Raw genomic sequence first — 21,752 nt, 5'->3', positions numbered from 1 at the left:
AAGGAGCACACTGTGCGATGGGGTTGTAGGTTGAAATTGTTAAGGGTCTCGCAAAAATCGATTGAATTCTTTTAGGGCTCCTTGTTATTAAATGTGTAGTGTCTTTTGAGGAAGCTATGAATGTATTTTGAAATTTTATAGGTTGGATTGTTACGGCAGTTAATGATGGGACGTATTGGGATATCCTTCTTGTGTATTTTAGGAAGGGCTCCTGCTACAGGGAGGCTGGGATTCATGTTTTTATGAGCCTTTGTTGTTCCTGATCGTTAAAAAGAAATGTTGATTTTTTTAATAATGTCTTTAGGTTACGTTGCATTCTTGCTATCGGGTCCTTATTAACTATCATGTAGTTATTACTATTAAGAAAATCTTCTATTTTTTGAATATATGTATCTTTATCTAGTAGAACTATAGAGCCTCCTTTGTCAGCTTTGGTTACAATGATGTTATCTATTTTGGTTTTCATATTCTGTATTAATGTATGTTGTTCAGGGTCAAATTTAATGTTCAGGTCTTCCGCTAACCTTGGAAGTTTTTTCTTTAAATCTGTTCTTATATCGTTTTGTACTTCACAAGTCTTCCAGATGTTGTAGGAATCTCGACGAATAGTGTTGTTAAACTGCAAAAGAATAAAAAGACGTATTTGGTATGTGTGTTTAAAATGTATGTGATTGTACAGTGTTGTGGATTGCATAAAATTGGATACTTAATCAAATGCCGTGCGAGTATCTATCTAGTTTTGTTAGCAGCGATTAATGACTTGTAATTGACAGTAACAGCATACTAGGACATTGTGTGTGATAAACTGAACTTTTATGACAATTTAATTAATTCTGAGACGCATTTCTCGTACACTAGTACGATTATGAACTGTGTGAAATACTATTCCACTAAATATTCAACAAATAACGGGACTAAATGTGACTATTTTTTTCACGTATTTTCTCAAACTTTTGTTTTTGACCATGAGAACCTAACTGAATGTTAAGGACTTTTTATGGCAATATTAGGTCATACGAACTCGTGTCATGCAAATTCAGTCATAAAAACGTCTTAATCTAAGAACATTAATATTCCAGAGACTGTTATAGGAGTGATATTAATGGCATTTTCTCCAGTGTTTCATGGACTGTGATGATTATTCTACGATTGAACCTAAGACTTAATCAGTGACTGTTATGAACTGTGACAGTGTTCAATTCTTATTCTATAAACTGTGAGTGAAAGACTGTCTTTTCCATTCTGAAAACGACTATAGGTCATTACTGCATTAACTTGACTTATGGATCATACTATAGCGTAGACTGTGATGAGTCATGTATTTTACATCGTAAAACAAAAAGTGAGAATACGAACTATGCATTAAGACTTGTGTCAGTGTAAAATACCAATCTTAATGATAATTAGAGTTTTACAACCCATTATATTGTGCCAATTGAACTTTCCGTGTTTCAACATTTCTCTTTGAAACGAACATCGGAAATCTTGGCGAAGTGTCGTGATATGACACTGCGTAGAACGTCATTTTCAGCGTGGGATTAAACGTGGTTTCTTCAGTTGTGGTATCCACAGAGGGAATAATCGCGATTTCGACGAGGGATAACAACCTGGTGTCTTCATTGAACGGACGTGTCACGCTGCTGGTGATGAGTTCGAGTCTTGGCTGCACGCTGCAGAAAGTTCCAGTCACCAAGCTGCAGGACAGTACTTCATCAATCCTTACAAGCAGATTACATGTGATATAAGTGTTTTTCATATATTTCTTGAGTGAGTAATTCCACTTAGACACTAACTTTTAACAAACCACTCAACCATTAATAGTGCTACATTCGTCAACAGAAAAGTGCTTCGTGTGATTTTTACTATTCCTAATAATTCAAGAAGACTTCATGTATTGTTTTGAACTGTAGATTTCCCTTTAAAATCTTTTATAAATTGAAGTCATTTCATTTAGATGAAGTATAGGGTTTGCCATAAAGCAAGTGCACTATTTTCTTTTCTTATAAAATTGATTTGGATGAACTGTAGGAGTATACAGCAAGTGACTGAAAACTTTTACTTGAGCTATCAGATTATTAATGGAAGCGTGTGTTAATATTATGTTTAAATATCTTAGAAAAACTGTAGGTTTGCATCACAAGTGATGGACTTGGGTTTTATGCAATTTGGTTAAATGAAGTACTATGTGCAAAGTGTTATTTTGGAATTTAAAGCTATATAAGAGATCCTAGATGAACTGTAAGGTGTTTATAATCTCAGAAAATTGGTATTCCTTTTGGACATTTTTTTTACATCAAGTGGATGTCTCAGAATATAACAGCGCTGATATTTCATTTTTGCATTTTGAAAAGATTAACTGAAAATTTAATTTTGACAATTCAACTGCAAGGTGATTCACATGAAAATTTCAATAAATATTGTCAAAAAGATTTCACCATCTATTATTCACCCTGCAAAAATATCCTTCTCTGTACCTGCTCCAATAAGTAACCGCACACTACCTGAGATCCTTCCCAAGCTCTGGCCCCATAATCATTTCCCGGTACAGTATTGAATAGGTGGAACTTAATAAACATTAATATTTCTTTGACTTTAAGTGGTATGTTCCGAGCTGTCAGTGGAGAGACGGCGTGGAATGACATCAGTAGATGAATAAGCTTGAGGGGTGCTTTTAAAAGTGGGAAACATCGTAATACAACGATAAAGTTGGAATTCAAGAGGACAAATTAGGGCAAATATTTGTTTATAGGAAGAGGAGCTAGGGATGGGAATAATTTACCAAGGGAGATGTTCAATTAATTTCCAGATTCATTTCCAATTATTTAAGAAAAGACTAGGTACAAAATGGATAGGGAATCTGCCATCTGGGCAACTGCCCTATATTCAGTTCAGTGGTGATTGATTGACTGACTGATCATTTTCTATCAGTAAATGAGGTAAAAGCAGCACCGCAGGAGGTAACACGGTCAATTACAAAAGAAGGCCAACCGACATCGATAAAAGTATACGGTAACCCAAGTAACTATACGAGGTGCTAATACCAGATGAACTAGTGTCCCTTTAAGTGCCTGTGTTTTCCAGTTTTGGTGCTTTTCCTTCTAGTGCTTCTGTGAATTTCAAAATGGCTCATGTTAGACAATCTGCCTTAAATTTTGCTTCAGGATCAATAAAACAGCAGCTGGTAATGGAGCCAGAATGGTGTCAGAATACCAAGTATTTTTAACATTCGTGGAATTGTGTTCCTTCATATCACACTGCCAACATTCTGTCTGGTCCCCTGCAACTTCTACCTCTTCCCTAAATCAAACCTCCTCTTGTAGGACAATGTATGGACTCCACTGAAGGGATCCAACCATAATCGCAGGAGGTGCTGAACACACTTCTGGGAGTGCTTCCAAAAATGGGAAAATTGCTGGAACTGCTGTACTCAAGCCCAGGGCGAGGGAAATCAGGCACTAACATAACTCTTTGTCCAACTCTTGGACCGTTTCTTCACGAGGTCAGGCATAGAAAGTTCTTACGACCAGATGCACTTGGGCATTAATGTTTCTTAAGCAAATTTTCGGAAATTCTATGTAGCATTTTGTATTTGGATCCTACCAAAAATAAAAGAGCAAGTAAATATTTACACAGCAACAAGGATACATGACATAACTAGGGAACACCTGGAAGGATCAGGATTACCAAATGGAAACAAAAGACCCCTGGCCTCCTGAAATGGATGGGACCACGGGAAGTGTTGCCTCGACTTGGAGGTCCTTAAACAGACTTAGATCTGGAGTGGGTAGAACCAGAGCGAATCTACAAAAATGGAACTTCCTCATCGATACGGCCTTTTGTGAGTGTGGTGAACTTCAGACAACCAAACACCTGTTATGCTGCCCCCTGTGTCCATCAAAGTGCACAATGGAAGACTTGGTGCTGGCCAATCCAAATGCTCTTGAAGTGGCCAAATTTTGGGCCGAATCGGTGTGACATCTGTATGGCATGTATTGTTGAAGACCTTTTACTTGTATATATCTGTGTATATAGTATTATTCTATTGTACTTCTGATTCGAATAAAGAAAGACTAGGGAAGTAGTCTCATACCGACTCACCGAGCATTGTCAGAACTTCTTCCTTTGCTGCCGCCTCGTCTGCAAATGCCGAATGTCCTTCCTGCCAGAGGAACTCACGAGTGCGGAGGAACGGCTGAGGGTGTTTGAACTCCCATCTCTAAAAACAAAGACACGATACAGTGATTCACCTCTAGGTACACGATGACAAAAGTGGACCAACCATTACTCCTACAGCATCAGGTTAGAGAGGTAATTTATAATATACATTTCTTTAGTTTCAAAAGTCAGCCATAACATCCAGTTCTCAGTGCAAAAAGACTTATAAACGTAAGAGAGGGGTGATAACAACACCGGGCGAGTTAGCCGTGCTGTGAGCTCGCATCCAAGAGATACTGGGCTCAAGCCCCACTCCTATCCCTTTACTATCCCACGTCGCCATAAGACCTGTCTATGTTAGTGTGACGTAACACAAAGTGAAAAAAAACACATACATCTTTATTAGAGACTAACATTCAGTCTGCAAGCTCTGTTTAGTTCCATACCTCTTTTCATTAAGTTAATAGAAATCTTGGTCTGCCTCTACTTGTCTTACCCTCAAGGCAGGTGTGTGCGGGCCAAGCATAGGTTCAATGAGATTGTGGATGCTGACGCAAGTGTTGGAAACAATATTACACACCCCAGGGTGAATAATGCTACGGAATTCTACGCTAGGTAGTGTGCACATTGTGAGCAAGATTGTATTAAATTGCTAAGGTAGCTCTTAACGTTACCCTAGAAACGTGACGGCCAAGTCCCCAAACGCCTTTCTCATACGAAGGCTGGGTTAGGGAATTTTCATTGTAATGGTAGGCCCGCTGGCCGAGGTGGCAGATGCCCTATCTGTTGTTTTCCTAGCCTAAACACCGTCATAACCATGTGCAGAGATCTGTACCCTTTATTTACAGTCATATTTACGTGATTACCCTATTGAATATCTTTCCTTATATTTACACCCAGATACAATGATCTCCAAAAGGAACTTTCACCCCATCAAAGCAGTAATTAAAACCGAGGACTTTTCCTATTTGTGAAACTCACAACCTGACTTTTAACCCCGTTTATCATCATACCATTGGCTACTGGCCATCTCACAACATTATCGAGGTCATTTTGCAGTTGCTCACAATCTTGTAACTTCATTATTACTCTATATAGAATAACATCATCCACGACTGTACCTTCAACACTACCCCTTCACTCTCTACCCCTTCTTTTCAGCACTCTAGAGGGGCAGAGTTGATTATAGTAAGTTGTTACAATAATAAAAAGCACCTTTCCCATACATAGTAATCCTTTATATACAGGATAAAACCATTAACAGATATTAAAATTAGGACATGTTTTGCTCATGCTTTGTGAGCATCATCAGCCACAATAACCTAATTCAAGGTAGGTAAGGGCCCTGATCCCAGTACATATAATGCAAAAACGTCTAGTAATACAACGATAAAACTAATTACAACAATTTAAAAATCATGGTGTGGGTTACTGTAGTCACGTCCTAGTTCGTGAACCATGGGCAACGGCTGAGTGGCCTAGTAAGTGGTCCTGAGACTCGGGATACCAGTTTCTATGGAATGGGAGTGGGCATCTCGGACATATCCTTGTGCTCGGGCGGCTAGGACTATACAATTCACCGGTGGTCCATAACCCGTTAGAGGAGAGAACCTCACTTGGACTATGTGCAAGTAGGGTAGCATCCTGCTTCATGAATTTACCGAGCTCAGAACACTTTAAGCAAGCCTCGGACCTATGGGAGTAACGTCCCATTCCCATTTGACAGGCGAGGGACTCCTTGGAAACAACACGGCGAATGAAATGGAATTTGAAGGGGAGCTATCAATATTAATGGAGCTTATGGAAGAAAGAAAGTAGAACTGGCTGAGTCAGCAAAGAGGATGCATCTGGATGTGCTAGGAGTAAGTGATATTCGGGTAAGGGGAGATAACGAGGAAGAGATAGGAGATTATAAAGTGTACTTGACGGGTGTTAGAAAGGGAAGGGCAGAGTCTGGGGTAGGGCACTTTATCAGGAATACCATTGCACGGAACATAGTTTCTATTAGGCACGTAAATGAGCGAATGATGTGGGTAGATTTGTCAGTAAGAGGAATTAGGACTAGAATTGTATCCGTGTATTCACCATGTGAGGGTGCAGATGAGGATGAAGTTGACAAGTTTTATGAAGCATTGAGGGACATCGTGGTCAGGGTCAACAGCAAGGATAGAATAGTGCTAATGGGCAATTTCAATGCGAGAGTTGGGAATAGAACTGAAGGATACGAAAGGGTGATTGGTAAATGTGGGGAAGATATGGAAGCTAATGGGAATGGGAAGCGTTTGCTGGACTTCTGTGCTAGTATGGGTTTAGCAGTTACGAATACATTCTTCAAGCATAAGGCTATTCACCGCTACACATTGGAGGCTAGCGGTACCAGATCCATAATAGACTATATCTTAACAGACTTCGAATTCAGGAAATCTGTTAGGAATGTACGAGTTTTCTGGGGATTTTTCGATGATACAGACCACTATCTGATCTGTAGTGAACTAAGTATCTCTAGGCCTAGGGTAGAGAAAGCGAAATCCGTCTGCAAACGAATAAGGGTAGAAAATCTCCAGGACAAGGAAATTAGACAGAAGTACATGGATATGATTAGTGAGAAGTTTCGAACAGTAGACAGTAAGCAGGTTCAGGATATAGAAAGTGAATGGGTGGCATACAGGGATGCTGTAGTAGAAACAGCAAGGGAATGCCTAAGAACGACTGTGTGTAAAGATGGGAAAAGGCGAACATCTTGGTGGAATGATGAAGTGAGAGCAGCTTGTAAACGTAAAAAGAAGGCTTATCAGAAATTGCTCCAAACAAGGGCTGAGGCAGACAAGGGATTTGTACATAGATGAAAGAAACAGAGCGAAACAAATAGTTGTTGAATCCAAAAAGAAGTCTTGGGAAGATTTTGGTAATAACCTGGAAAGGCTAGGTCAAGCAGCAGGGAAACCTTTCTGGACAGTGATAAAGAATCTTAGGAAGGGAGGGAAAAAGGAAATGAACAGTGTTTTGAGTAATTCAGGTGAACTCATAATAGATCCCAGGGAATCATTGGAGAGGTGGAGGGAATATTTTGAACATCTTAAGACATCTGTAATAAGATAGCAGTCTACAATAGTTCATTTTATTGTGTAAAAGTGTTCACAACTATAAACAGTTTAATGCCATAATGTGAGGATTACGTTCATCGTTCCATAAGAATAATCATTCACAGCAACATATCATTAACATTTCGTATCATTCACCTACACTTCAAGCTATTTTAATGGTCACTAAATGTTTTAATAGACATATTATATTCTTACTGATCATTTTTAAATTGTTGTAATTAGTTTTATCGTTGTATTATCAGAAGTTTTTACATTATATGTACTGGGATCAGGGCCCTGACCCACCATGAATTAGGTTATTATGGCTGATGATGCTCACAAAGTATGAGCGAAACATGTCCTAATTTTAATATCTGTTAATGGTTTTATCCTAAATATAAAGGTTTACTGTGTATTGGAAAGGTGGTTTTTATTATTGTAACAACTTTTCAATCTGAATTCCAATACGGCTTTATAATGAGATTTACAACTTGCAGAGTAGATTATGTCGGGACACCATTCCTGTGCGCATGCATGCACCATTCCCTCATATTCTAATAATAATAATGCCATTTGCTTTACGTCCCACTAACTACTTTTACGGTCTTCGGAGACGCCGAGGTGCCGGAATTTAGTCCCGCAGGAGTTCTTTTACGTGCCAGTAAATCTACCGACACGAGGCTGTCGTATTTGAGCACCTTCAAATACCACCGGACTGAGCCAGGATCGAACCTGCCAAGTTGGGGCTAGAAGGCCAGCGCCTTAACCGTCTGAGCCACTCAGCCCGGCCCCTCATATTCTAATGTACAATTAACTAACACTGCATTGTCCATAAAAACCAGATTTCTAACATGAGTTGACACCAGATCTAGTTCAACATCAAAATCTGGACTTTAACCTAGATGAACTTTACAACACTTAGTATAAGTGTACAATGAGCTTACCACAACATTGTTCCACTGGTTCAGTTTGATAGGCAGGTCCCTGTAGGACTGGATCCACTTGGCGTACGCTGGATACATGACGGTCTCGCTAGTCGGTCTCACAGCTATGGGCTCTGCCAGGTCTGTGTCGCCAGACTTGGTCACCCACGCCACCTGGAACACCGTAACTAGATAGAAAAAAATAACAAATATGAAGAGAAATGTGACAAGTAAACTCCCTTTGGGGTTACTGCACTGCTACCCCTTCCCCCACTTGAGTCTCTCCATAGAACTCCACATGCTGAGAGGATGTTGGTGAGCTCACTTAAACCAACAAAGTGACTTCTTATTTTAATGGGCACAAAAATAACTAAACAGTGCAAGTGACCAGTTCCTCCTCTCTTCCAGAACATTAAAATCAATTCATGCCCTATTCCTGTTTATCTCTTGCTCTAGCCGCTTCCGAATGCTAAAAAAGTCTGGTTGCCCAAACTCGACGGCTGCTCTTGTCCTCTCCTGACCTACAACCCACGTCTTTACTATTCTTGCCCATACTTGTTCTATAATGTTTCACTAAGCCAACTAGGAAGGCCACTCAAGCACGTGAGCATCAGGATACTGTTCGAAGAGAGCTTTGGGAGAACAGAGCAGTTATCTTGCACAAATCTGATAATAGGAACTTCTTCCACGGTGTAAACACTGAGAAGAACAGCACCTTCCCAGGCAGTCATATATGGTGTAACCTCTATCGACTCTGCTGGACCGGCACCATTTATCCACTGCAATAAGCCACATGTGATGCGACCCGACTAATTAGTTACCTGGACAAAAGAGTCTTCGTAATGTTTTTCCAACTTCAGCCGTTTACCTGGATCAGAGCAAAATAACTTTTCATCCGAACAGATTGTAATTTCCCATTCCCGTATGGAGTAACAACTTTCTTACAGAGCAAGGGCTACGTGAAGTTCTCTGTGGACAGGAAGAAGTGTTCCCTTTTTGGCAGCTCGGCGACTGTGAACACCTGCAGCATGGAGCCAGCGACTCTCAGTAGTCTGGCTTACTGGCAATTCCAATGCAGCAATCCATTACCAGCAGTCGCAAAAAGAAAGAATTGTTCATAGTTTGAGTGATTCCAGCATCCTCTAATGGAGTAGTTCTTTTAGGAGCACAGTTATGTTTCCTATTATCTACCATTCCTTCTTCACCTCGTTCTTGCCATATTTCTTTTCATCTCCAAACTGTCTAAGACTGCATGGTATTGCATGAGGTATAGTTTGGGGCCACGTAAGTCTCCCACATAATAACAATAGAGCTTCTATTCACTTGTGATATAATAGCCATCTTACAATATTACAGTATAACTAAATCTAGGCCACCACACACGGTCGGTGTTTGGGCTTGTAGCAAACCTTGCACCTATGCTGGAAGTCCACTGCAGTTATAATCTCAGCCTTCCTGCAGATGATGCTTGTGATTCAGCAGCAGCACTACTCGCCAAATCATTTGCCAAACGTTCACAAAAATTTTGATAGGGGAAGAAAAAATGGGCCCTATCACAGGAGCAATATCTTGTTTCCATTGTGTTGCCGTGCTTCTCACCTCCCTTCATCTTTTTGCGACTGGTTCTTCTGGTGATTCATCATCTTGAGGGGCTTGTAGATTTTCATTTTCTTCTTCATGACCACTTTCTACAGATCAGAAACCAAATCGTTATAAGTTCTGTAATAATCCGTGGGCTGTACTCGTATTGAATCCTGGATCCACATCTCAATGCACAGTATAAATAGACTACTTGAGAGATGTTTGCAGACTTCCATTCTAAATCTGTGAAGATTAGATTAGAACACGTGCACATAAATTTGAGCCTACCAAACCGGACCGCCCAAGGAGTATGTATGTCAGCTGAACGCACATAGCTATGAAACTTTGTTCAAAGGTTGCACCACCCAACACCACCTATCAACAGTCAGGGAATTCAACAACAAAAACTAATTCGACACCATGAATAGCTTTCGAGTGACTGAATTTCAAATTTTGTGGTAGTAGTACAGTAGAACTTCGACTCTCCGTTTTTGGAGGGACCACGAAAAAGAAACTTATATCACGGGAAAACGGAAAATCTGGGAATTAATGAAAACCATCAACATCACAAAAAATGAAATATGTATAATTATAATCTTACAAACACAAGTAAACCAAACCAAACTACATCCGCAATGGGTCTTTGCCTGCCAAGAGACCGCTGTTCAACCCGAATGCCTGCAGATTACGAGGAGACGCATGGTCAGTGTGACGAATCCTCTCGGCCGTTGTTCCCAGCTCACTAGACCGAGGTCGCCATCTCACTGTTAGACAACTCCTCAATTAAAGGTAATTACGCTGGCTGAGTGGATCTGGAATCAGCACTCATATCCAGGTAAATTTCCTGACCCGGCCAGAAATCGAACCCGGGCCCTTTGGGTGAGAGGCAGCCAAGTTAGACCACAGGGCAGGCTTCAAACATTAATTACCGGCACGCGAGTTAAAAATCTCGATACTTCACATTCGGTTTTATCGGAGAAACGTTGTCAGTTTCCCGTGAAAACTTCTTTCAGTTCAGCAAGTTTCATCAGCCAAACTTCGAAAAATCTAATAATGCCAATCCAAGCAACGATCAACCGCAAGTCGTTTTTAATTCTCTAATGTAATAAAATAAAGCACATTAGATACTAAAGTGCCCAACATGATGGCAAAAATCCCTTCTTTTCTTAATCTTCTGTTATCCGGTCTCCAGTATACAGTTCGCAGTCAGTTTCTGGAAATCTACAACTGCGTAAATTAGGCCTACATCAACTTTTAAAGGTTATGCTGAACTCGAGACTATGATTTTGAATGTACGTATTGATTCTCAAAAGTTCTCGAATGCATTATATTCAGTTCTGCCCATCAGTAATCACAATCGAATTGGAAAGAGAAAATATATCATCAAAACTTCAGAAATGACGGTTATTCGTGACCTTGAACTCACCTGAAAAGCACGCTCGCTGCACAAGTCAGTACGAGTTGGAAACGATAAAAACTGTTTAAATGTAACGTGGGCAAATAAAACTACTGCGGTTTTTATGACATTTTAACACAGAAATGTATAATTCCCAGTCTTATATTAGGACCAAAACAGTAACAGGTAATCCCAAGACCTCCCATGGCTTTTTGTATATGATATGTAAGGTGCAACATCTGTTCTGGTCTCGATAACAATCTTATATGATATTAAAATACTAGATTTCTGTTAAGGAGGAGCAGTTTCAGTTCTTGCCTGAAAGCCCAGTGACTATACAGTGCCCTGAGGAAATTACCAGAAACCTGTTCAGAGATACAGTCGAAAAAATTAAAAATATAAACATCTAAATTTGGACATAATGTGGACGTTTTACAAGTGTGAGCATTTGACGAAACTCTTCTGTCTTTAAGATGAGCTGTCCAAAAATGTGCTCTGTCTTCTTCCAATTGTTGTGGCCACCCTCTACTTTGTGATTTCCGAGGATTCTGTAAACAGTACAACCCGAATGTGATGCTAAGATGGTCCCTTACGCAAATTAACCGCCAATTGCTTTTCCAGTACAGGACTTGCTCTAATTATCGGAAAAACGGGGCATTAACGCCAAAATCCGGAAGTATGCCATAGCCGCCCTTTCATGAGATACAGTTTCTTGAAAAATGCTTAATCGAGGATTTAGCGTTGATGGGACCAACATTTCTGGACGGTTGTTCCGGGAAATCGTTTCTTCGAGGTACAGATAATGCAGGATTTTTAAAACATGATTTAATTAGGATGCTTGCGGGACCACGTAATTTGAATGCATTATCCTGGAAAACGTAGTTTCCAGAACGGATAATTGAGGTTCCACTGTATTACAAATTGTGGCACTCAGGTGTACGCCACGTGGTAATAATATTACTACAGCTGGGCACATAGTGTTAAGTACTGAACTGATCTGGGCTATAAAGCCTATAAATGTACACACGCAGTAACAGTAAGACTGCACTTTATTTTAAAATATATTGTAGCATATAAATTAATACGATCAGCATACAGAAAAATTATACCACCGTGTGTGCATTGTTTTTTAGAACAGCACATATACCATTTTCCTCCAAATCCAAGATGACTCTAAATGCAAGACAATCCTCAAGTTTTCCTTCAAAAAATTTAAATCAGGCTCAGAAAGTGCTTTGTGAAGTCATAATTTTACTTACAACAAATTTCAAATTCAATTTCAGAAATAAAATAAAGACACAAGTATCATGTAAATATCCTACCTACTTCCCTAATCTTCTTCATTACAGGTACCTGATATTGCCTCTGAAAGTTCAGGGAATTCCTATTCAGAAGTCTGCATCTCGTGTTATGGCCATTTCGACCTTGCATTTTTCGCACACATACCTTACAGTTTCATGTTTGACTTCTTTAAAGTGTCCTTGTTGCGGACTACTGAATGTCTTTCTTGTACAGTACACATTTTTAGACCACCTTTGTCTTCACGCATAACGTCCAACATTGGCTTTAGTTATGCCATATTTTCTCGTGGCTGCACAATTATTCATTTCCGTGTGTTTGATAACCACTGATTTAAACTGACATCATAATATTGATGAGAACCTGTTAAAAATTTGCTGGCAATACCTGTTCCATGTGTCTCTACAATACGACAATCCATCACGAAAATATTTCTGCTGTCTATAATATGGTTACTTTTACAAAGCGTCAGGTACAGTAGATGCATTATAACTCTGTCACCGAGTAACTGCAGCCTTTCTAAGAATTCTAGGAGTCACATCCTTGCTATTCCAATTTGAATGACATTTCCTGCATAGCTGGGGCTCCGAAGCAGGGTGTATTATGGTCAACCTTGGAATTAGTCAAGAAAGTAGGCCTAATGTCACGATGCCAATCTGCCAGATTTGAGAGGCTAGAAGAATGTCATTCTGACTTCACTATTTTCTGAGAACCAGTGACGTTACACACTGACTACCGCAGTGGAGGTTGAAGTTTGAGCAGTGTGGTTACTGTGGTAGCTCCCTGTGGTGTTTATCACTCTTAAGTCGCGAATGCAAGTTGATCCATGATTTCTTACAACATGAAATTCTGAGAAAACAACATTGTTTTGGATTTGGAGAAATACGGTATTGTGTATTGGCAAGCCAGCAATTTTCCATAAATATTCTGGAGAAGACTGTACAGGCGAGTCTGGGTAGTAATATAAAACCTGACTCTCTAAAGCAGGGCCTCTCAGGGTGCATGCGCGTGGTGCATGCACTGTGCACGGTGCAAAAGACGACTTGGCTTGGTTGACCAGAGTGCAGACCCCCCACTCCTCGATTTGGAGCAATAGCGCTAACTCTCTCTTTCCTCACGCCTCTCTCGCTCGCTCCGCCTGTCTCCCTCTCCCCCACTTGCGCCGTAGCGCTCCAAATCCGGGCTGAGCTGAGCCGAGTATAGCCGAGTAGAGCCGAGCATAGCCGAGTAGCCCAGAGACGAAGCGTTGATCCGAGCCATACCGAGCTGCACCGAGCGACACCGATGCACAGTGCACGGAGCTCTTGCACCTCGCTCTGCACGCGTGAGATTTTGGGCTTTTGAGAGGCCCTGCTCTAAAGGAACCAATGGCTTCAGGCAGAGCAGCAGGGTCCTCCCTCCCCTCCTCAGTGGAGGAAACACCACTGAAATCAAGCAGGCAGAGTCTGTTCTCCAGCCTAGGGACAGCCGCAAAAGTCATCTGTTATTATCAATGAACTTAAAATTTATATTAAATTTGGGAAATTGAAGTGAAAGCAGTGCAGGATGAACTCAAAAGGAGTACAGATGCTCTTGAACAATATCAACGTAGAGGAAGTGTGCGTGTTCGGAATTCCCAAATCACCGAATGAGAATACAGACGAACTTTCAGTCAGGTTGTTTAAAGACAAACTTGGCCTTGACATCGCCGTGCAGGATATTGATAGGTCTCACCGTGTTGGCAGACCGGAGCTGCGAGTGAAACGGCCTATAATAGTGAAATTTGTAAGCTATAGGAAAAGGGAGGAAGTCTTTCGTAACAAGCGCAAGTTAGCAGGCACTGGAACCACTTTCAGGGAGGACCTGACTGCGGCTCGCACTCTAATATTAAAGACGGCTGTAGATAAATTTGGAGTGAGAAATGTCTGGACCATACAGGAAAGCATTGTTGTAAAAAGAGGGGAAACCAGACACAACATAACAACAATGGATGAACTGAACTCTCTCAAATAAATGAACAATACCTCATGCATATGATGCCTTCCAACATGACACTCATGTCACACCATATTTCAAAACATTGGGATGGCTACGCATAAATGAACGAAGGAATTTTCACCTAATGACACTTGTTTACCAAGTGCTCTCGACAAACACTCCTACTTACCTCTCTTCTAATTTTCGTTTTCTTTCCTCATTCCACGAAATTAGTACCCGTTCTGGTTCCCTACTTGAAATTCCACTAAATCGAACGAATTCCTACAATCATTCCTTTTTAGTTACTGCATCGAGAGTCTGGAATACACTCCCAATGGGCATTCGGCACCTTACTCATAAATTCAAATCTGCCTGCCGAAAGTTTTTCCTGGGAACATAAAACTGAGTTGTGTGAATCATTGTGTGTTTATTGTGTGAATGGGTTTTCTTCATTTATTATTATTATTGTTATAATTATTATTATTATTAGTATTGGCACACTAATTGCCGTACTGATATGTAGGCCTAACTTAGTCTTAGAATTATCTGTCCGTAGTATTATGTCCTTTTAGAATTTCTATGTTACATTTTTAAATTTTATTGTTTATAGTGGTTAAGTGTAAGAGAGGGCTGTGAGCCCTAATTTCACCACAAATGTAAGTCAGGAATAAATAAATAAATAAATAAATAAATAAATAAATAAATAAATAAATAAATAAATAAATAAATATAAATAAATAAATAAATAAATAAATAAATAAATAAATAAATATAGTTAGAGGTAGCCTCACTGGAACCTGGTAGTCAGTCAGGTGTACAAAGCCGTTGGGTGTTGTGTAGTGCCACCACCGTTACAAAAGTTTATATGAAGCATCAAAGTGAATGAGGACAAGGAGAAGAGAACCCAACACAACAGTGACAGAAGAAGATTCTTTACTTCTTTATCATGAAAGCATGCCTTTATAATGGGACACATGACATTCATCTTCCCAGCAGGTAAGATGCTACCCACCTCCGGGGAGAAGTCCGCTATGTGGCTCTTCTCCTTCTCCAGCATCGCCCGAGAGACAAACAGAGGGAAGTAGCAGTTCTGGACACCTAACTTCTTAATCTCAGCATCAAAGAAGTCCTTGATAGCCTCCCACACGGCATAAGACCACGGTCGCAGGATATAGCAGCCGCTCACGTCGTAATATTCGATCAGCTCTGCCTTGGTCAGCACCTAGAAAGAACAGTTCTGTCTGCACCTCTTCAAATTTTTAATTCATACAAAGTCTTTGCCTCATATAAATACAAAAGTCGAAAGTAGGTTTACATTACATTTTGTCTATTACAACAATACATTAACAAAACTTGTCAAAACTCTATTTAGGTTCAGGGACAGCCAGTTGGTGCATAAATAGGGACTGGAAAAATTAGCATCTATTTTCTGCAAATTAGTATTCATTTTGAAAAATCAAAATAGGCCTTTTAGCACTTTTCTATTTTATTCTAAAAGTTAATAACTTAAAGACATGGTACAATACTGCTCAAATCTGCAAGAAAATTAACTATTCAAATTTTACAAATTTTCAGCATCTGCAGTTGTCCAATCGTTCCATAACAGAAGTTTGTTTTGTGTGAGATTGAGATGGACCAGCACCAGTGGTAGAATTCTCTCGCCGCTTCATTACATATTTTTTCACTATTAACATGTTTTACAATACTGACCTGGTTTTCCCACGCAACTCTACAATTACAAAATTCCCAAAACACTGTCAAAGAATCTGTGGCATGCAATTCTTCATTTGAATATTACAGAGTCCTCTCATGGTCATTTAGAGCAATATGCCCTGTAACCTCGAAGATTAATGCAGATTTATTTCCTTCACCTTACGCACAGCGAAGATCAAACAGGAATGAAGGGAAAAGGAAAACAAACATCCTGCGTCTTGTCTCATGCTAATCTGGTATTTCAGTAATTATCGATAAAAAGTAGGTCTCAAGAAAACAGAAATAATGATATAGACATGGTGAAAGAATACTGGAAGAAAAGGAAAGAACAACTAAGGAGGAAGAATTGAAATTGTAACGTGATCCTTAGAAGGCCGGAACGCAAGAAAGAGAAGAAGAAGATATAGATATGGATTCCCATAAGGAAACTGAAATATTTGTCCCGAATGAGTAAATTTATAATACCAATATAATTGGTCCATTATTGGACATTATAAATGTTCTCATAGTGCATTGGCACTGCCGATGCCTCCAAGTAGCCTATGCAGTGACCTCCACGGTATGCACTAGCCCTGAGTCTTGGTACATGTGCTATTTACCAACTGATGAGCCCAACTTAGCACACTGGGGCAAAACGCTGGCAACCAAGAATGAGTTAGCAGGAAAATTTATAATGTCCAATAACGGACCAATTGTACTGGTATTATAAACAGAAATAAAGAACAAAAAACAACATAAAACACATTTTCTTGTAGATATAATTTGACGGTAATAATCAGCTAAAAAAAGTACGATCATTGTATAAACTAATTATTAATCAATTAATTTAGTTATACAAATAGAGGATAGAGTTTTCAATTAAAAAAAAAACAAACAAGGTTTCTGCAAATAAAACAGCTACAAAATAGAATGTAATTGCTCAATTCACATTTTGTTGAATTTTAAATTTTGGTAATATGGTGTTAAACCACACTTTAAAATTATTAAGAACTTTTTTAAACTCATAAAACAAAAATCTGCAGTTATCGCAAATGCCTAATTTTTGTGTCCCTAATGTTAGCTGCATTGAAACTGTTTTATGATTCATCCATATTTCCATATTTACCACATAAGGAATAACAACAGAAATATTGCAGACATGATATGGGCTTTAGGGCTTATGCCTTGTCAAGAAAATATTCTTTACATTTCGCAGAGAGCTTTGCTCTGCAACTTCAGAAGAAAATCTTGACTGTTCACGAGGATGACTTCTCGAATAATCCGGGTAATGTGAGTAAGCCTACCCACACAAATCACGATCTCCATGCAGATTCTCACCACCATCCAGCACAAAAACAGGGCATTCTTACGAGGGCGATACAAATTTATGAACCATCAAATATCCAGGAGGACATGCCTTACATTAACCCATTCGCCTCACATTTAAATACCATAGGAGTGCACTAAGAAATCACATTTAAATACCGCTTTACAGCCGTCATCATCACACTATTATTTAGAAAATCACACAAAACCAACCAGTAAATATTCCTTTCTGAAAATTTGCATGCATGATAATGAAGTAATAAACTTACCAATGCCGCTATTTTAGTACGTCTGCTGGGTGTGGTACACCTCAAAACATTCTTCTAAATGAACAGCTACGCCACACTTTTTGCACTGCCAGCAACTTTCACTTCTTTTACCCCGGCTGTAGCACACAACGCACCTTCTTGTGACTTTTGATTTCTTCTCTGTAGGGGGAATACGCATGGGAAACTGGGCCCATGATTTAGCTTGTAATCTGGTGGGAGTGGTGCTCGCTGAAGGTGGACCTCGAACCAAATACTCTGGCAACTGAACAGTCTCTACTAGCTGCTGTGCAATGTTCTGAAGTCCATGTAGCTCGTCTTTCTGTTAGCAGCGGTCTTGTAATACACAGTGAAGGAATTGAAAATACACATATCTAGGAGGTAAAAGAATATTTTCCTATACCCTTTCACTGTGCGTTGCATGACGGGGAACAGAGCTGTAACCTGATCCTGAAAGTCAACACCACCCATCCCCTTCTGGTATTCAAGGCCACACTTGGCTTTATCACTTCTTCCCTTGGGGTTTGGCCTCTCTTTCGTCTGAGTTTGCCTGTCCCTGTCATGTCAGCTGATTTGTGTTTAGTGGTGAGAAAGCAAATATCCCTGTTACCTTTCCACTTCACACACAACATACTGTTGGCAGCCCACGTCTCATACTCTCCATTTTTAGTTTCGTCTTACTGATATCGCGAAGCATGTCTTTTCGGTTCTGTCTAACAGATCCAATTACATTCATCTGCTTGTCGTGTAGCCTTTTGAATAAATCTGGGGAAGAATACCAGTTATCTAAAAACAATGTATGTCCTCGGCCAAACAAGGGTTCACACATGTTGAGCACAACGTTTGTACTTGCTGGCAAACTTGGATCCGTTACATCATCACCTACATAAATTTTGAAAGACAGACAGTAGCCGGAACTTGATTCACAAATTTTGTAAATTTGTATTCCAAACCTAGAACTTTTAGACCTATTACACTGGACATATGAAAGGCGGCCTCTGAATTTCATTAGACTTTCATCTAGAGCAATGTCTTGTGAAGGTAAATATAATTCTGAAAATTTGGAGCAGAAATGTTGTATTATAGGCCTAATCTTTCTTAGTTTGTCACTACTATCGACTTGTTCATTGTCAACAAAATGTAAAAATCGTGAAATTATAATAAATCTTCCCCTGCTCATGGTTTCACGAAAAATAGGAGTGTTTATACACCTGTTTTTACTCCAGTACAACTGTATTCTTGACTTTCGCACTTGGGACATTAGTATAACTAACGCAAAATATGCCCTAATTTCATCGGGTGTAGTCTCAAACCATTTGTCATCGTCTTTCAACTTTTTTTGTCTGGATTTCTCAACTGTTTTGCTGCATATGAATTTGTCTCGGCAGATATTTTGTCAAACAAAGGGTTCATGTATTCACAAAAAACTGCGAGTTCAGATAGTGGCTGCGTATCAAACTTTTTCAATAAGTTTTCACTAACCCCACTGTATTCACTAAACTTATGTACAACAGGTTTATTGTCACTTTTTGTCCAGTTCCAGCCAGTCAAGTTAGTCTGTGCCGAGGTACGAGCTTGTTTCGAAAGACTCGGCACACCGTCGTTATTTGCATCACTTTCCGTGTCATCAGAACTATTATACACATCGCTAGTACTCGAACTAAGAACTTCAGGGTCTATTTTATCGTCACAAACATCACTGCCTTCAATATCACACTTTAAAACACTATCTATTAGCTTCCGTATTCCTTCTTCATCAACACCAGCACATCTGCTTGACGCCATGATGGCAACTGACAAGAACGAAATAATATGAAAATAGATTCTCTCATCTCTTGTTCCGGAAGTGTGAGAGAACCTGGTGAAAGGGAAAAAACCGAAGCCACAAGCGTAAACTTCAGCTCAGAATGCACACAAGTGGTGTCTGTGGGTTAGTGACTGAACTACATGGATCGATGTACAGCTGTGCATCGCCGCGAGCAGAGCTCGTCATTTGATTCACGTGCCACGAATAACTATGGCGAGCTAGGGTTGTCAAATGATGCGATTGGGTTAATAATACCACTGATCGAATTGCCGAGGTCCCTCCGCAAGTACTCACTCCGTAGGCTTCTGAGGGACTTGAAGTTCCCGTGCCAGTCTCACAATCCTCTTCCATCCTTTTCGATCTTGAGCCCGCTCTTCCCAGTTATCAATTTGGAGGTACCGGCATACTTTGTTGATCTCCTTCTTCCAGGTGCTTCGGGGGTCTTCCTGAAGGTCTTTTCCCATTAAGAGATCCCTTGTGTAGATTTACTGGTGCTCTGTTATCCTGTATCCTCAGTACATGTCCAGCCCAGTGCAGTCTGTTGGATTCTATCACACCCATTATAGTGTGTTCTTGAGAGAGCGTGTAAATCTCACAATTAGATCTTTCTGCCAGCTTTGGGAGATAGGACCGACCCATGGGCCAAATATTTTTCTATAAACTTTACTTTCCAAGACTTGCAACTGCTGCTTCTCTTTTTTGGTTATACTCCACGTCTCGGAATCATACAGAAGTATTTAGAGCCTAACATTGGGCCTATGGAGTATAATGCCTTATTTGCATTCTTAATTCTAGCTTGGTGTTCCTGTTGCCTTCGGTTTTGATCATCGATTACTACAACAAGGAATTTAAACTCCCCTACTCTTTTAAATATATATTTCCCAATCTGCAAAGGCAATCTGTCAACCTCCTCATGATTCAGTCTCTGTACAACCATGCAATGTGTCTTCCTCTAGGTCCACAAGTAACTGCCTATTTTCTAATTCATTGCGGCCAATAATACAATATCATCCAAGGACTTTAAGTTGTCTCCCTGATATGATGCCAGCAGGTACAAGATCTAATTTCCTGATAATCTTCTTCAGTGCAATGTTAAATAGAAGAGGAGATAGTGCATCCCCTTGTCTCAATCCAGTTTTATTCTGGAAGGAACTTAATTTTCTACCCTTGAGCAAAACACAGCTAACATTACCATCCATACAAAGTTTGCACATTAATTAATTTTATCCATCATGGCATTCCACAGCCCTTCTCAATGGACTGAATCATATGTCTTGAAGAAATCTATAAAGAGATAATGAACTGACTCCTTGTGTTGTGCATAGTCTTAATTGCAAATATGTGGTCTGCAGTGGATCTGTTACTACGAAAACCGTTCTGATAGTCCCCAATAACATTTTCAGCAAATGGTTTTAAACGCTGTAAAAGAATAAAAGACAGAATTTTGTAGGCCATGTTTACAAGAGATATACAATGGTCATTTTGAAGTTCTTCTGTATCCCCTCCTTTATGAATTGGGACAATAAGTGATTCCTGCCATTCTTTTGCAATAACTTCATTGTGCCATATCCTTAGAATGGCTCTGGTATTTATTCTTCTGATGGGGAACTAGATGGTTTACCAATACAGGTTTCTTGACCAGCACAATTCAGCAAGAAATCGAAGTATTCCTTACAGTAATTTAATCATTCGTCCTGATCAAAAATTAAATTTCCAGACTTATCGCTCATAATACTTGATCTTGGTTGAAATACTTTTTTAATTGTGTTGAGAGTTCCGTACACCTTGCGGATGTTCCTGTTTCTGTAGTCATCTTGGATTGATTCTATTTGTCTCAGGTAGACTTTTTTCTTTCCATGAATTAATTTACTACATTCTTTCTGTTTTTTCTGTAGAGTTCCTCAACATCTATCTTGTTATTAGACAGCAGCCACTTATTATGCCATATTGTCACTTCATTAACTGCACCTTGACATGCCTCATCGAACCTTTTTTTTTTTTTTCTTTCTTTCTTTCTTCTTTCTTACCAACACCTTTTGGTATCACTAATTTGTTTCGCATTCTTCCACATTTGTTCACAAACTTCATTATTTGTTTCATCAATGTCTCCTATAGGATTTTCTCCCAGAATATCAAATCTGTTTGTAATTTCCACATTATAGTTTAATCTTTCATCCTCCTGCTTCAGTTTCTCAGTGTCAACTTTGCATCTTTCCTCAGTCTGTGACTTACAAGAGGTTTTCAATTTAATTTTAACAGAAGCAATTA

General features: G+C 39.6%; 1 protein-coding gene across 1 annotated transcript in view; it reads right to left on the bottom strand.

Moving 5' to 3' along the window:
• GluProRS (Glutamyl-prolyl-tRNA synthetase) overlaps window positions 1-21,752 on the bottom strand; it is a 399,755-nt gene that overhangs the window by 65,938 nt on the left and 312,065 nt on the right. The window contains exons 22-24 of the mRNA XM_068230702.1: window positions 15,406-15,615; window positions 8,183-8,335; window positions 4,099-4,216 (exon numbers count right to left, since the gene is read on the bottom strand). Of these exons, the coding sequence (XP_068086803.1) occupies window positions 4,099-4,216; window positions 8,183-8,335; window positions 15,406-15,615 (481 nt within the window). The remainder of the gene's footprint in view (window positions 1-4,098; window positions 4,217-8,182; window positions 8,336-15,405; window positions 15,616-21,752) is intronic.

Source organism: Anabrus simplex, chromosome X (genome assembly GCF_040414725.1).
Source record: "Anabrus simplex isolate iqAnaSimp1 chromosome X, ASM4041472v1, whole genome shotgun sequence".
Lineage (NCBI taxonomy): Eukaryota > Metazoa > Arthropoda > Insecta > Orthoptera > Tettigoniidae > Anabrus > Anabrus simplex.
Note: the sequence above shows the minus strand (reverse complement) of the source record. Positions and strands in the feature narration are given on the sequence as shown.